The 16,479-nt window shown below is 45.3% G+C and overlaps 1 protein-coding gene across 1 annotated transcript; it reads left to right on the top strand.

Annotated features, from left to right (window-relative positions):
* Positions 1-12,106: 12,106 nt before the first annotated feature.
* Positions 12,107-15,826, top strand: tob1a (transducer of ERBB2, 1a). Its single transcript, XM_062533207.1, has 2 exons — positions 12,107-12,345; positions 13,653-15,826. Exon 2 carries the CDS (start codon positions 13,881-13,883, stop codon positions 14,916-14,918), a length of 1,038 nt encoding a protein of 345 aa, XP_062389191.1. The 5' UTR covers positions 12,107-12,345; positions 13,653-13,880; the 3' UTR covers positions 14,919-15,826.
* Positions 15,827-16,479: the final 653 nt, after the last annotated feature.

The raw sequence follows: 16,479 nt of genomic DNA, 5'->3' as shown, positions 1-16,479 counted from the left end.
TGTCTGTGAAACGGGGGAACAAAATGGCAAATTGGACAAAAACATTTACAACCCCCAGAGTCTTTTAAAGGCATTTTCCATTCTCCACATCACCTGCCTATTAATAGAGCGGACCTTATGTAATCTGTGTGTCTGTGGCAAATCAATTTCAGTTCCACCCAGCAATCTATCAGGCCCTTACTTGTCACACAGAGAGACAGAGAGATAGAGAAAGAGGGAGAAAATAGATTAGGTTTGTTATGCTCAAATGGAGTTGAGAACGCCTGTTGTTGTTGTCGTCTGTTTGAACGTTTCTTCCCCTCATTTTGTCCTCATGGCCTGCGGAGAGCCACTTCTTTTTGTGAAGAGCGGCTGTGGCTGGGGCAGTGTGTACATAAGTGTGTGTGTGTGTGTGTGTGTGGCTGGGCCAGTGTGTAGATAAGTGTGTGTTGTGTCTGCCATTACAGTTGTTATTGCGCATGTACTACAAATGAGGGAGAGTGGATCGATTTGATCTGCTGGGATGAAATAAAATAGAATAAATAAATAAAAACCTCTTGGAACGGATGAATGGGAAAATGCATGTTCAAGAGCCAACCTTTAAAACTCGCCAAATAGATACATGTTCAGTCTTATCAAATGCTTACATCTGAAAACAGGCAAAGACATAGACACACAGACACAAGCGCAGACACACACACACACACACACACACACACACACACACACACACAGACAGACACAAACACACGCGCACACACACACACACACACACACACACACACTCACAGAGAGAGAGACTCTCTCACACACACACATACATAAGCACATCCACAGACACATGCACAAGCACATACATACACAGAGGATATTCATGTCATATTCATATTCAGACACACACACAGAGGCACAGCACAAAACCACACACACACACACACACACACACACACACACACACACACACACACACACACAGACAGAAGCACAGCACGAAACCACAGGTCGTGCGAGACAGTGAGTGTGTGTACTGGCCACATGTCTGTCCTGCTCTGTGAGTGGGAGCCCACTACTCCGTATAAATAGCCTGTGCTCCCAGGCCTGGCCCGTGGCTGTGTGTGGGGAGGCCGGCCGGCTGGCGTGCACTGGCAGAGTGCACTGTCATTGTGCCTCTCTGGCACAGCGGGAGGATCAGCTTACTGATGTTGAACATGTGGAACTTCTCTCTCTCTCTCTCTCTCTCTCAATCTACCCTCTCTCTCCCTCCCTTTATCTCCCTCTCTCAACCTCTCTCTCTCCCTCTCTCCCTCTCTCAATCTACCCTCTATCACCCTCCCTCTCCCTCTCTCCCTCCCTCTATCACTTTCTCTCCCTCTCCCTCCCACTATCTATCCTCTTTCACCCTCTTTCTCTCTCCCTCCCTTGCCTTCTTTCACCTTTTCTCCCTCCCTCTCTCTCTATCCTCTTTCACCCTCTCTCGATCTACCCTCTTTCACCCTCTCCCTCCCTCCCTCTCTCTCTCCCTCTCTCTCTCTCTCTCCCTGCTGTTTTGCTTTTATGCAGCAGTCCCGTCTGTCTGAGCGATCATCTATCATGGTGCCAATCCATAGCATCCAAAAGGGGACATTTGTGGCCTCCTCACTGCCTGCTCATAAATCACTGAATGAGGGAGAAATGAAGAGGACGCGGGCGGGTTCTGTGGGCCGAGCCCTGGAGCATCGATCGTCTATTTAAAGAAAACACCTCCTCAGAGTGCACACGTGAGGGCTCAGACGGACCATGACACGCACAACTGCTACACCACCCCTCTGACCTTTGCATTGTCCCCTGAATTACTCTCCCTCTCCCTCCCTCCCTCTCTCTCACACACACACATACACACACACACTCTCTCTCTCTCTCTCTCTCTCACACACACTCTCCCTTCCTCTCTCTCTCACACACGCTCCCTCTCTCACACACACACACTCTTTCCCTCTCTCTCTCCCTTTGTCTCTCTCTCTCACACACACACACTCCCTCTCTCTCTCCCTCTCTCTCCAACACATCACGTTCCCTCCACCATGAGTCTAACCCCCTCCATCTCATTAACTCCCTGCCCATGGTGGCTGGCCGCACTGCCGCACTTAAATGTCACCTGCACAATGAATACGGGAGCAGTGGCCAGTCTGATGTCACCTGCACAATGAATACGGGAGCAGTGGCCAGTCTGATGTCACCTGCACAATGAATACGGGAGCAGTGGCCAGTCTGAGATTGGGTTTTGCTGACCACTCGGGACATCACCGGCACTCAAACCAGCAGGACCCAGTCTTTTATAGTAAGATTGAGCATTAGTCTGGGGTGTCTATCTTCGCTGTATTTCTACTGCACAAGAGGCGTGATCAAATAGGCATATTTCAAATGACGTTACGTACGTTTGGATAGGAGAAATAGATGTGCAGGTTTCCAGCCTGAGCTGCAGGGGCGAAATTCAATCTCTGGCAGATCAGGTTGGGTTTACCCTGTCTAGCAGGGCCCCCTCTTTCCAGAAGAGTTTATTTTATTGTTGACGTTTCTGATAGTCTGATGGGGAGATAGCTCTTGATGTGGGGTTTGAACTCTAGAGGACCCAGAACACAATGAGAGATCTCTGAAGGTCTTGCGCCTGTCTTGATAGGCTGTCAGGCTTGTGTGTCATTCTGAAGTAATTAGTCCCGAGGAGGTCAATATTCACTTGCCCATCCTCTGACCCAAAATCAGTCTGGAAGTGATTTTTATGGACAAAGCAATCTCACAGAAATCAATGAGACCATTTTGACAAAAGCTCACCTTGAGAAAACATATTCGGTGACAGACATATGATGTAATTGAATTCTACGCATACATTAACAGAGAGATTAAAGATACAGTCCCACAAACCCTTGTGAGTGTATTTGTTTTGAAAAATCGCCTGACCAATTACATTATTTATAAATATGCAAAACAGCTGTATTCAATGAAGTCAAAAAGGGCATAAATGAACCAAGCTAATGGATGGTTAAAGTAAGAGGAAAGTCAAATCGATTGAACATGACTCTGGATTATAGAAGAGAAGAGGTCTAACACGCTGTTGTGTCAGGGGCAATGCTCCAGTTATTTCTGAATGTCCAGCTGACAAACATTTTCTGTCCCAGTTGGAAGCCTGTTTTCCCCCTGGTATGAAGCAGAGGCCGAGGTTTATATGGTGCAACCGCAGAGATGTGGCATGATTGTGCAACTCAGAGACGTAAAGAGCTCGTCACAGAACTGTTTTACAGACAAAAACAGTTCCATCGTGAGGTTTTTGCATAATCTTTTTAAATGATTAACCCACCACAACCCCCATCTTTGGAGGACAACTGTTATTTACACAGAAATACATTTGCACCGGTCAATGGCATTCCAATTTGATTTCTGCATCATTTCTGTTAGCTGTACTGTCTGTTCATATGATAACAGTCAGTGACTCAGCCATGGACATATGACATGGTTAGGCCTATATGAGTCATGCTCAGTTCAATCCAATCCAATCCGATTGTATGTATATACAATGACTGTGGGGAAGGGAAATGGTCCCTCTTGACCGGTAGAACAACCTTGAGCAGAACCTCAGCTGAAAGGGGGGACCAATGTGCCTGCTGGCTGGCTGTACTGGATGGAGTGAAAGAGAACGGTGGATAGAAGGAAATGGAGAGAAAGAAACGAGGGAATATAAAGCAGAGGATACAGCATGTTAGCACCCGTGCAGCGTATTATATATGTCTTGTTTAGTGTGCGCTCGTTACTTGTCCTCATTTTACATGACTACACCATATGTGCCCAATGCTAACAACTGCAATGACACATCACACAGCTGCCTCAACACACCTCCTATATCTAGAGCCTGTTGCCTGTTGTCACATGCTGTGTGTGTGCACGTGTGTTTGTGTGTAAGTGTGTGTGTGTGTGTGTGTGTGTGTGTGAGAGTGTGTGTGCATGTGTGTAAGTGTGTGTGTGTGTGTGTGCGTAGGCATTTGCACGTGTGTAAGTGTGTGTAAGTGTGCTTGTACAGTAGGTGTGTGTGTATGTGTGTGTGTGTGTGTGTGTGTGTGTGTGTATTTGCACCCACAAACCAAGGGATGCACCTCAGCAACAGCTGTTGCTCTGACAGTTGTGTATCATATCAGCAGAATTCCTTCTTAAAAAAAATCAAGACTAACGACTGCTTGGTGGGTCAATGCATGAGGAAGACGATACCGTGTCCTACTGACATGGGTGACATTATTGCCCAATAAAACTATGCATGTAATGCCAGGTCAGTGGGTCACGTGATAGATAGATAGATTAACAGACAGACACACAGACAACATGGAGAAGCAGACAAATGAACAAATAAACTGGGTGAGTACAGTTAATAATTAAGACAACGAGAGACAGGTCAACAGCAAAGCGAGTCTTGTGACAGCATTTTAAAGTCACATTTGTTTGCTGTCATCAGCTGTGAGGTCATTGCCACAGCTGTGCCTTTCTATTAAGCGCCAGTCAGAAAGTGGCAGAGAGGATAGATGTGGTGTAGGCTACTATAGCCTGTGTGCTGTGTACTGATCCATAAACGTGTCCCCCTTTTCATACTTTAGGTAGTAATGTAGATTCCTATCTCTGTTTGAATGGAAAAACCTCAAGTCCTCAGCAATCTAAAACTCCAATGTGTGTTTCAGTCACTGTAAATATAATGTCTACATTCTTCAGGTGGTGGAGTGGGGCATGGGGCAGGCATGGGGTGAGGGAGGGGGGGGAAAATATTCATAGAGAGGCAAGTGTGAGCATATGCCCGAGAAATATGTGAGTGTTTGTTCCTGCCCCGGCAGCCGCTGTGCGTGTGTGTGTAACTGGGCAGGGCGCCATCTTCAAACCGGCCCATCTGCAAACATCTGCACAGGATGTGCCTCCAAATCGAGATATTCTGGGAGTGTTTGCACAGTCCTCTCGTGCCATTTCTTCCCTTTTAACCTTTGCCCCCCTACTACCCAACCCCCCCCCCCCCCCCAACAGACACACACACACGCGCCACGGCTGGGGCCTAAAGGCAGGATGTGTTAAAGGAGCAGGAGCAGGAGCAGGAGCAGGAGCAGGAGCAGGAGCAGGAGCAGCAGGAGCAGGAGCAGGAGCAGGAGCAGGAGCAGGAGCAGGAGCAGTGTCATCCCAGAGCAGTGCGTGGAACGGGACTGGACACAATTGAGAACCATCACCGAGCAGTAGGAGAGGACTGCTGGCCTAATTAGAAGGAGCAGTTGGAATATGGAAACAGATTTCTGGTTGCATATCTATCTAGTATATGTAACTAAGTACGTCTATTGGAAATGTTGGCAGTATAGGGTCAATGTGTGTCTGTATTTAATTGGTTTGGGATTTTTGCACATTGCCAAAGGAGACATGAGAACGAAAGAGGGAAAGAGAGAGAGAGAGAGAGAGAGAGATACAGAAAAGGAGTGAAAAGAGAAAGTTGCTTGAGCTCTTTCACAAGTAGAGATTAGGGGAAGTTATAAGAACATCAGGAACTTGCTATCTTGTTTGGTCTCTTTTAGAAGTCTCACAGCATGGAATTTCCAGCCACTTCCCTCTTTCTGAGTGCTGACCTTTCCCCTGTAAGACCTTTGTTTTCTTCAGTGGAAATGTCACACACACAAACAAACACCGAAAACCCCAACGAGGGTGCATCATCTCCTGACCCAACACAGCAATGCACTCACACACCCCACACTCTTATGTCTTCCAAGAACTCTACAGCTGCGACTCGCATCGGAAGTGAAGTGATTAAAAAAAAATGTGGAATTTTTGAGGATGGATCTGATCACAGAGGATCCATGCACATGCTCATATTCTCACCTGCTGACCACCAAACTGCCTCCGTTCACACGTGCAAGCTGTCTCTTCCACGTTGTTCCGCAACGGCGTTTACGTGGCCGGGCGGGGAACAGCCAGGCGGAGAGAAAAAGAGAGAGAGAGAGAGAGAGAGAGAGAGAGAGAGAGAGAGAGAGAGAGAGAGATCCATAATGAATGAGGTAGATATTTGAACTTTGGAATGCATTAGCTGGCCCCCCATTACTCCTCCACGGAGAATGCAGAGCAGCCCTGCAGCATGGCGGCAGAGGGACATTTGCTCCCCTCATCTCTTCATCTTCTTCCTGTCTAATATGATTTCAACCCTCATTTATCAGGCACCACACACACACACACACACACACACACACACACACACACACACACACACACACACACCCTCCACAGCCGCTCCAGATTCTTTGGCACTTCTAATTCCTCTTGCGTTTATAATTGCTAATGGCCTCCTTGTTGCTTTATTTTTCACCCCTTTTTTCGTGCTTTGTTGTTTCCTTTAGAAAACTAGAGAGAGAGAGAGAAAGAGAGAGAGAGAGATGCTCAGTCTCCTCTGTGTCTCTCTCACCTGTGTTTCCCTGTGTGTGTTTCCTTCCCAACAGCTGCCCTCTCTCCCTCTCCTATACGTCCTTCAGAAACTCATCTGCCTTCCTTCAATACTGCCACGACAAAGAGAAATGGAAATGAATGAGCAATATTGTGTTGCCCATAAATATTCAGCGTCGATGCTCAGCATTGATCTGGGCTCCGGGGCGAGCCGCCTCCTTTATGCCTCTTTACGAGCCAGTCCCACGCCTGAGGCTGCGGGTCTATAAAACGCCTGCTCCTTTTGACTCGGAGGGTGGGACACCTCCCCGCCAAGTGGGACACCTCGGCAGCCACTTCCCCTCACCTCGCACCCCTGGCTTCCTTCATCTGCCCCCCCCCCACACACACACACACACACCACACCCCTGCCCCCTGTCCCCCTCTTCCCTGTGAGTCCCTCATTAACACAGGCCCTCCTAAAACTTGAAACACCTCCGAGGCTTTGAGCTTCCAGTTGCCCCCCTGGCACTCGTTGAACACGGTCCTGTTTGATCCTTGTCTGTCAGTACCATGCCCCCCACCACACACACACACACACACACACACACACACACACACACACACACACACACACACTCACTAAAAGCCCCCTTTCTGTACATTCAGTTCAGCATTGGTTTCCACTGGGAAAATGACATTGGTGCAGAGGACTATGTAAGATACTATTCTGCTCAAGATTGTGTAACTAATGAGTGTTGGTTGGTTTTCTAAAAAACTCTCTTTTGAAGTAGGCTTGGTCGCAACTCTCATCTTACGAAAAGCACAGTAGGCTTTGGTGGGAACAAAATATAAGTAATCGCTTGATTTGATGATAAAAAAAAAACTGCCTCATGAATCTTTGGCATTAAAATTCAACAGCTCCAGTGTTCGACATAAATAAAGGGGAGTACATTAGGCCTGTCAAAGAGAGGGAGTGAAAAATGGCCTCCATTCATTTCGGAACTTTATGGCACAGGGATTCCATTTAATCACAAGTATGAAGGGATGAATCACTGTTAATGCACTGTCCACACTACGCACAGAAACGGTGCATTCACACTTCGAAATGTGACGGATGTACCGTTTTACGTTTAAATGTGAGGGTGGGGGGGAAGGATTAAAAAGCACCAATATTTCAGGCAAAATGGTGCCACGTTAGATCCTGAGCCTCTATATTCGCGGGGACAATGTCAATACCTGTCCCGATGAGAACACCACGGACAGTTGCTGGGAAAGTATTGCTGGGTGGGTCACTTAACGCAGCGAGGCTGAATCCATTTCATCTCCATCCATTTTAAAAAGCCGCCGAATGGCATTTCATCAGCGGGATCTAAAAAAATGATGTCTTAATGCGTGATTCCGGGTAACTGTAAAGCCCCACAGCACTTCACCATCCTCCTCATGCTTTCCCATTAGCAAATAGAGTTGCTCATGCTCGTTGAGAGGGGGATTTCTCCCCCCCCCCTCCCCCCCATAATTTCAGCAAGGTTCATTTTACGCCTCAGATGTCCTGAGAATGCCCTCTCGGAGTCAGCTGAGAGCAGGGCCACCTGACCTATTGACTCCACCCCCCCCACCCCCACCCAGACCCTCCTAATTCATTCAGTAGCCCAAGAGCATGTGATCGCCGGATTTCCATGGAAAAGGGAAAGCGAAACAGCATGCCTGATTCACCAGGGCCTGCATTCGAAGAAATCAAAAGGTTTCTTGAGGCTAGAGATGTTATGTCTTCATCATAGAATGTTTGTGTGTGTGTGTGTGTGTTCTACATAAGCCTTACATAATTGTGAGCGTAATAGGGTTGTCCCCCCCTCCACCACCACCCCCCCATATGCACAACAGGCGAAGGAACTGACAATTTCACTGCATTTTTTACTTAGTAATCATATGCATGTGACAAATAAACCTCCTTGTATCCTTGTATCCTCCTCTGCTTGTATATAACTTATATGCCGCTGATGATGTCAGTCAACAAAGGGTGAGAGAGAAAGTAAGTGCTATGCGGCACGTAAATTGAAACGAATAAGATCGTAAAAATCCAGTTAATTCATCCAAGGACAGTGTGAGTATGTACTTTCAGTATGTTGACAGAATACAGTGCATCCAGTACATATCCTGTATGTCGTCGGGACTCGGGACTGTAACAAACCCTGACTATTTTAATGATAAATGCTGGTGTCTGATTGATCACATTACCTCAGAATATTACCAGAAAAGGCGGTAGTTAGTCAATTAGTGATTAAAGTCAAAGTGATCAAAATCTTCCTTGTGTTGTCTTTATAAAAGGTGAATAGGCTACATCGTTTGTGATAAAAGAGAGTGCCTGGAAAGGGGCGTTGTTACGGTAGTTGTGTCCAAGCAGGTCAAGGGTCATTTGTGCTTCGCGGACGGACGGGCAGAGTAACACTTCCACACTGAAGTATTGACCTCGCCTAATTGGACTCTGCATGAATTATGTAACAGACTGGGATATGAATGCAACCAGCATGGAAAGGACTCATGATCCAGACTAAGACTCCGTGTTGACATGGAGTTATGTTCACCAGACGTCAACAGTGTTTGATGTGTGTCCTCTGGAAATATTGCTAAATGTCACATCAGGCTGCACGGATGGAGACTAATTACGAGTAGATTTTAAAAAAAAGAAAAGCCTCAATAACTCAAAAGGAAGCCATCTCATAATCTGAAACATTATGTAAACAGACACAGTGTAGTCACTGTAGCAAATAAACATGGTTGCGTTGCTTGGCAGAGATGTTAGCACACTAGGTTAGCTAGGCTCCTGTACAAACTGAGCTTTGGAAGTATTTACGTGTAAACTCGCCCCTGCTCAAGAGCAGGTTGCACTGACTCGGATTAAAGCTCATTTAAAGGTCTCCCAGGGTCAGTCAGTCAGTCAGCCAGCTAATATACACACATAGGAAGTGGTCAGTAGTTTCAGTGGTCATGATCTTATAGGCTAGTGACCCTCACTTACATTCAATTTACATGGCATGCTGTCAAGCATAGTCTTTTCTTCACAGTCAGAATCTGAATTGGTTTGGACAAGTATGCTGACACATACAAAACATTTGTCAGTGATATTCCTCAAGCCAATATACAGACTTTTTTATAGTCAACATTATTATAAGACAATGTAGCCTACATCACTTTGACAGGAACACAGAAGTATAGGTTGTGATGGAAAAAAAGTCAAAAAAAAAAAGACAAGCAGAGCTTTCAGGCATTGCCTCATTTTAAATCACTTTCTCTGTCTCTCTCTATCTTCTCATCCACCACCCCATTGCCCCGGCTTTGGTCTCTTCCCCTTCACACGTTCCTCTCAGCAGAACATCAGAGGAACAGAGCATTTGTTTATTGTGCAAACTCCACTCCAGCCTCCATGTTAAGTAATAACAATCAGTGACGTCAAAAGCCTCCGGTCTGACCTCGATGGGAGGGAGAGAGCCAAAGAGAGAGAGGGACAGAGAGAAAGGGACAGAGAGAGAGAGAGGGAGGGAGGAGGCTTGGCAGCAGGACAGAGGTAAGCTACGTGGTTTACTAACTCTTACCCTGTAGGTTTGTGTGTTGGAGTGGCACTATAAGTAGACACCTCAATCAGAGAAAAGCCTGGTGCTCAGTAATGTTTTCCCATGAATTAGCTGCCTTTTGCTTCTCCCTTCGCTCTTTTGCCGCTGGCAGAACCAGAAATATCACAGGTCATTAGGCAAGGACGTGTATAAGCACATTTATCCTTGTGCCCCGATAAGAACTGCAGTGAGCAGACAAGAACCCTTCATCGGTCAGCAAGAATACAGAGGCACACCTTGGCAATAAGAATACGAAACCTACATTTTCATTGCGCACAATGCTGAGGTAGGACCACTGTTGCTACACAGCGAGTGTCCAAGACAGTGTGGAGTATTATGGGATACAGAGGAGGTGTAAACACTGTCTTAACCTCCAGCAATCATATAACACGAGAGCACAATTGCCTTGAGAACTAATTAGGATTAAACTTCTTAAATTGCATCCCAATCAGGGGAAGAGGCCAAAGTAAAGAGTGAAAGATATTTGGTTCAAAGGTAAGCCAGTATACCTCTTTACAGTAAATGGCATTACGGTCTCCTGCAATGTTCACAGCACCATCAAAGCAAGGTAAGGATTCACAATACAAACATGGTGTGTAAGACCCTGAGAGACTCTTTTTTTTCATCATCACTGCTAGCAACTAATTCCCATTGTTCATCAGCTGCCTATAGAGGGAATGAAATAAGTTCACAGACAAATTCCACCTGAAAGACAACCAAGATGCAATGGACCACCATTCCATAGACTGGACACTGCCCAGGAATGCACATGGACAGATTCTTTTGGGTTGTTTGCTGTCTAAATAACTCAGAATGCCTTGCCAGCACTGTTTAGATCGGTGCTATTGTGAGTCATGCTTGAACTCCATGCAAGTCCAATTGTGTTCTCCACACTGTTTTAGGCCCTGACTAGAAAACATCACACTCAGTGGATTCCTTTGTGCGTTCACAATTCACTGTAACATGTGATTCAAATGGCTTGTGAATGATGTTTAACTCAACACTGCTCCAAAGCTAGTCAAGTTTTTTCCCCTCTCATTTGGTTGAGGACTCCTGATGGAAAATTATAAATCTGTTCAAACCAGCCTACATACTGCCCACATGTAAGTGGGAAAAGTGTCAGACTTGGACCTTCTTGGCTTGAGGGTAAGCCTATGTTGTGACCTAATGTATCTCTTTAAAATTCAAAACCTATTCTACTGAAATATGACATGTAATACGACATCAGCACCCTGGATACGGACAAACCATTCAGGGAGAGCTCCTGCCCTGTTCCGAGCCAATCAGCATTCGTGTTTTTTCCTCACACGACCACTGGCAAGATGTAACTCCACCTAGGTTCCCTCAGCTCTACCCTGCTTCTCGAGGAAACGAATCCTGAGTTCCCGTTGGTTACTCTGACACACCTACCAAACTGCTTCGTTAAGCACCTAAATGTTTACTTGTCTGGCTTTTCTAAGCGTTCTGGTCTTTTCTGCAAATTCAAATATGTTTGGTTGCACCGAACGCCACCGTGGAGCGCTACTGTATTTCAGAGATCGACGCTCAAGCGTTATAAACTGTCCCTTTGCTATTAGGCTGCCGAAGGCTATGGATAGTCAAATAGAATAAAACAGTATGTCTCGTTCCTATTTATAAACAAACCCCTAGGTTGAATGCAAAGTCTAACTCTGCCAGATCTATGAATAGATCACTGACTGTATGGAAAGAGTTGACGGGTTTAAATACCTTGAATCGCTTTTACGCATGAACAGTCTGTTTGGAACAGAGAGCAACCATATTAGGTTTGCATGACAAGAGATGGCTGAAATAATTACATTAAAAGGTAGGTCTCCTGTAGTGGCTTCTGTTTAGGGAGATATGGTGATGGAACTAGGTAATGTGTGACGCAAATGTTCTGTATAGGCGTGACTTCGTCTCATGAAATCGTATGCCAGTGACAGATAGTGCCAAGAAACCAATGGACGTGGACGTCTTTGGCAGATGGGCGGGTTTAGTTAGTTTAAATAACCAATAGCTGACTCAAAAGCTGTCTTCGTATTGTTTTGACCTCTGAAACCGCATCACCGCCTACCTCGTGTCCGTGGCGGAGGAAACCTATAAATACAGGGTGAAATTCATGGTACAGACTGAAGTTGTAAAAACAGCCAGGTGTAGAGAAGCAAGACCTTGCCTGTCGAAAGGTGAAAACGAAAAACTGCTTAAAATAAGAAACTGAAGCAAGATAATATAGCTATAGACAGCTACACATACTGGAACATTTTTTTATGATACATGTGAAGAAAATATTTATATCCACTCTCCTATTTGCACTAACGGTACTTCAGAACTACTGAGAATCTTTTTTTTTATCGTGAAAGTAAGTATTTCCTTCTATTTCTTCGCCTTTAAAAGCCAAGTGAAATGCTGAGTTCTTGCATTAGATAATCTATCACCATTTTGATTAGAAACTCAATAGTTCCAGTCGTTAATCATCTTGCCATATTAAATCCCAGCCAAGTTGCTGCGTCAGTTAGACTGTATTATAATAGGGAGGGGTAAGCGTGACAATATATATCTATATATTGAAGGCTGGTTTGCATGTGGTGATTTGAGCCATATAATGTTGAGGCTTTTAAGTTTTTGTGATCTTATGCCAACATGTCCTTATCGTTGCTATAGGCTATCCCATTTAAAATAGCAGTAGTCAGATGTTCTTTAAATAACGCGTTTAAATCATCTGTCGAGGGAAGGTTATCTTACTCAGCACGTTTGCTTCTGCCAGTGTTTGTGTGTGTGTGTGTGTGTGTGTGTGTGTGTGTGTCTGTGTGTGTGAGTTAACTGGATTTGTGTGGGATATCTGTAGGAATAAAACCTGTTTTATCTTCTAGTTACACCCAAATCGTTGCATGCATACAAACAATGTTTGTTGCCGAGAATAATTTCGTTGCCCAAATTGACCAATTACATTAGTTGTTTACTGTGAATTCATATGTCTCCATGTAGCATAGAACGGGTTCTACTTTGTGACCAGATAACTTCATTCGATCGGAACAAGCTAGTCCGTGTGGTGCCACTTTGAATAGGTGATACATTGTGAGGGTTTAGAGCGAGGAAGGCTAGTTATTATGTAACACGAGATCAGTTCTGCGAGTCCCTCTGCTGCCTGCCTCAGACGATGAACCGCACACAGACTCGTAGGGCTTTTTAAATATCTCTCAAAACAAAATAAACGTTTTGGATCTGGTTGCTGTGTGAAAGACATTGGTTGTTTTCTGTTGCCTTTCTTTCTGGCAAGGAGGGTGAGCTATCTAATTTTATTCAGAGCAAGTGGTGTCAGCAGGTGGACGTCCTTCTTTTCCGTTGTATGCCAGAATGCAATTAGATTTTTGTGCTCTTCTTGTGGTGGGGGGGGGGTTTGTTCATTGACCTACCATTTGAAATGTCAGTTCACTCGAACTCTTCAGCCATTTCAAGCGTCAGAGAAACGACTGGTGTGTGACCAAATGGTGACATGTTGTAAAGCAAGAGTAGATTAAGCCTACTTGCATAAAACCACGTTTGTGCTTGTGGCAATTGCATAAAACCACGTTTGTTCTTGTCGCTACCTCTAGGACCCATAATACACACTTTATGGCATCTCGCTAATTTGCTTTTCGTCTCTCTCTCTCTCTCTCTCTCTTAAAGGGCCAGAATCACTCATCTGTGAAACGAAGACATTTCCTCTGCAATCAGCACTTTGTTTTGAAATTTTGCAAAGTTTTTGTTTCCCTTTTTGTTACGCTGCCAGCTTTCAGGAGACCGCGCAACCTTGGGAGGCTTTGACAATACTGCTGACGTGCCAACCTCAAAATCAACGGAAGTACTTTTTTTTCCAAGGAAAAGAATAATTTACACTTGGGCAATTCAGCAGCTATGCAGCTTGAAATCCAAGTAGCACTCAATTTTATAATTTCTTATCTGTACAACAAGCTGCCAAGACGACGCGTAAACATCTTCGGCGAGGAGCTCGAACGTCAGTTGAAGCAGAAGTACGAGGGACACTGGTATCCAGACAAGCCATACAAAGGGTCCGGCTTCCGATGCATACACGTCGGGGAGAAGGTGGACCCTGTGGTGGAGCAAGCTGCCAAAGAGAGCGGGTTGGACATTGAGGACGTCCGCAACAACCTGCCTCAGGACCTCAGTGTGTGGATCGACCCCTTCGAGGTGTCCTATCAGATCGGGGAGAAGGGGCCCGTCAAGGTGCTCTACGTGGACGATAGCAATGACAACGGCCTCGAGCTGGACAAGGAGATCAAGAACAGTTTCAACCCCGAGGCCCAGGTCTTCATGCCCATCAGCGAGCCTCCATCTGGGGCCTCCCCCACATCCAGCTCCCCCTCCCCTCCCTTCGGCCAGTCGGCCTCGGTCAGCCCCACCTTCATGCCACGCTCCACGCAGCCTTTAACCTTCACCACTGCCACCTTTGCCGCCACCAAGTTCGGCTCCACCAAAATGAAGAGCAGCGGCCGCAACAACAACAACAACGGCAGCGGCGGCGGCGGCAGCGGTGCCGGCGGTAGCGGGAAGGTGGCCCGCACCTCCCCCACCAACCTGGGCCTGAATGTGAACAGCCTGCTGAAGCAGAAAGCCATCTCCACGTCCATGCACTCACTCTACGGCCTCGGCCTGGGCGCGCCGCAGCCCCCGCAGCAGCTCCCCAAGCCCTCCGCCCTCTCCCCCAACGCCAAGGAGTTTGTGTTCCCCAGCCTGCAGGGCCAGGGCAGCCCGGGCTCCGTGTTCCCCGGGGACGGCCCGCTCGGCCTGGGTCCTCTCCCGTACAGCAATGCCTTTGACGTTTTCGCGGCCTACGGTGGCCTCAACGAGAAGTCCCTCATGGATGGCTTGAATTTCAGCTTGAACAACATGCAGTATTCTAACCAGCAATTCCAGCCAGTTATGGCCAACTAGGAAAATAAAAATGGGAAAAAAAAAAATTGTGAACGACCAGAGATGTGAGTTGGAAAACGCACATTTGGGGAAGAAAAAAAAAAAGAGAAACAAAAATGTGGAAAAATGGATAAAGCTACATGTCAACTGTAAAGTCCCAGTATACCAGTCCAAGCGCATGAGCCCAAGGGTGATGTACTATTTGCCCCCTTGAGTTTATTTTCTGTTTTTGTTATTTTTATTTTTTTTTTTACGATGAAAAAGCTTGTAGTACATGTTCAAGCTTGGTTACCTAAACTCAAACTCAATACATTTTTATTTCTTTCTTTTGCCAACCAAGCACAAAATTATTTTTATGGACTGTTTTACGGTATCTATAAAGAAGAAAAAAAAAACACTTGTCATGGCCTCTTACAGTATAAGACATAGCTGGACAGCCAATTTTTTTGTCAAAGGATTGGCATCAATAAGTGGGATTTCCTGGTCTTTTTTCTAATTGTATAATTTAATTTAGTACAGAGTTTGTAAAATATCAGAGTATATATATTGTTTCTACGACATGGTATTGCATTTATATCTTTTTACTACTCCAGTGATCTGTGACGGCTGCCTCAGCTTTACGTTCTCTCTTTTTTTATTGAAATTGTAAAATGAATCCATCTTTAAAAACATCGAAGATTGTGTACAGAATATTCCGTAGTGGTGAAAAATTTAAGAATATTTGCTTTTTTTGAAAAAAAGAAGAAAACATAAGAGTTGTATTTTCTGTTTAAGAGTTTAAAGATTTTTGCTATATTATGGACAAAATGTAATCGTATATTAATTTTGTACCTACATTGTGCAATACTTGATAAAAAAAAAAAAAACAGTATAACAAAGTATTTGGAGTCAGTGTCTTACATGTTGAGAGGGACTGATAGTTTATTAAGTTTGTAGATAGTTTATTAAGTTTGTATTAAAATGCTTGAAAATATGTTCTTGTCTTAATCTTCTCATTTTTTTACCTTGCCACTTGAGTGGTATGAGTAGAATAGCAGCTGCTCTTCACTTCTCTGCAGTGATGAGCCATTTTTCCTCAAAAATGACCATTTTAAACGAAACTTCTAGGACAAATGATGGGAACGTGTTCATGACATTCCCATTACTGTTTATAAATGACAGAGAACCTGGTATGGACCTGCTGTATACCAGCTGGTATACACTGGCCTTTCATCCATGTTTTTGTTTTTGCCTAAAGGGGAAACATAAGTAATGTATACACGTTTAGTACTTTATTGGATGGAGTATTTTCCCCATATCGCTATAGTAAAGCACTCGTGCACTCCTCGCAATGCGTTAAACGTTAAAAGCAGTGGCTGGTCTGGAGAGGCACATTGTGGCTGCCTGCTGCGGGGCTCATTTGTCTCTGGCTAATGGTAGAGGTGTCCTTGTGCAAGGCTCGGCACTGGGGATGTGGGAGCGCATGGTCATGGGGATGTCTTTCAGGGATTAGTGCCCTTCTCTGCTGCCTAATCTGTTTTGGATTCACTCGAGCGGTTCTGGTTTCAGTTGGGATGTCACGACGAGGCCTGGGATTTGATGA

Source organism: Sardina pilchardus, chromosome 3, assembly GCF_963854185.1.
Source record: "Sardina pilchardus chromosome 3, fSarPil1.1, whole genome shotgun sequence".
NCBI lineage: Eukaryota > Metazoa > Chordata > Actinopteri > Clupeiformes > Clupeidae > Sardina > Sardina pilchardus.
Note: the sequence above shows the minus strand (reverse complement) of the source record. Positions and strands in the feature narration are given on the sequence as shown.

Bases quoted from the DNA above. Each gene is read 5' to 3' on its own strand.
- tob1a (XM_062533207.1), top strand. From the start codon at position 13,881: ATGCAGCTTGAAATCCAAGTAGCACTCAATTTTATAATTTCTTATCTG.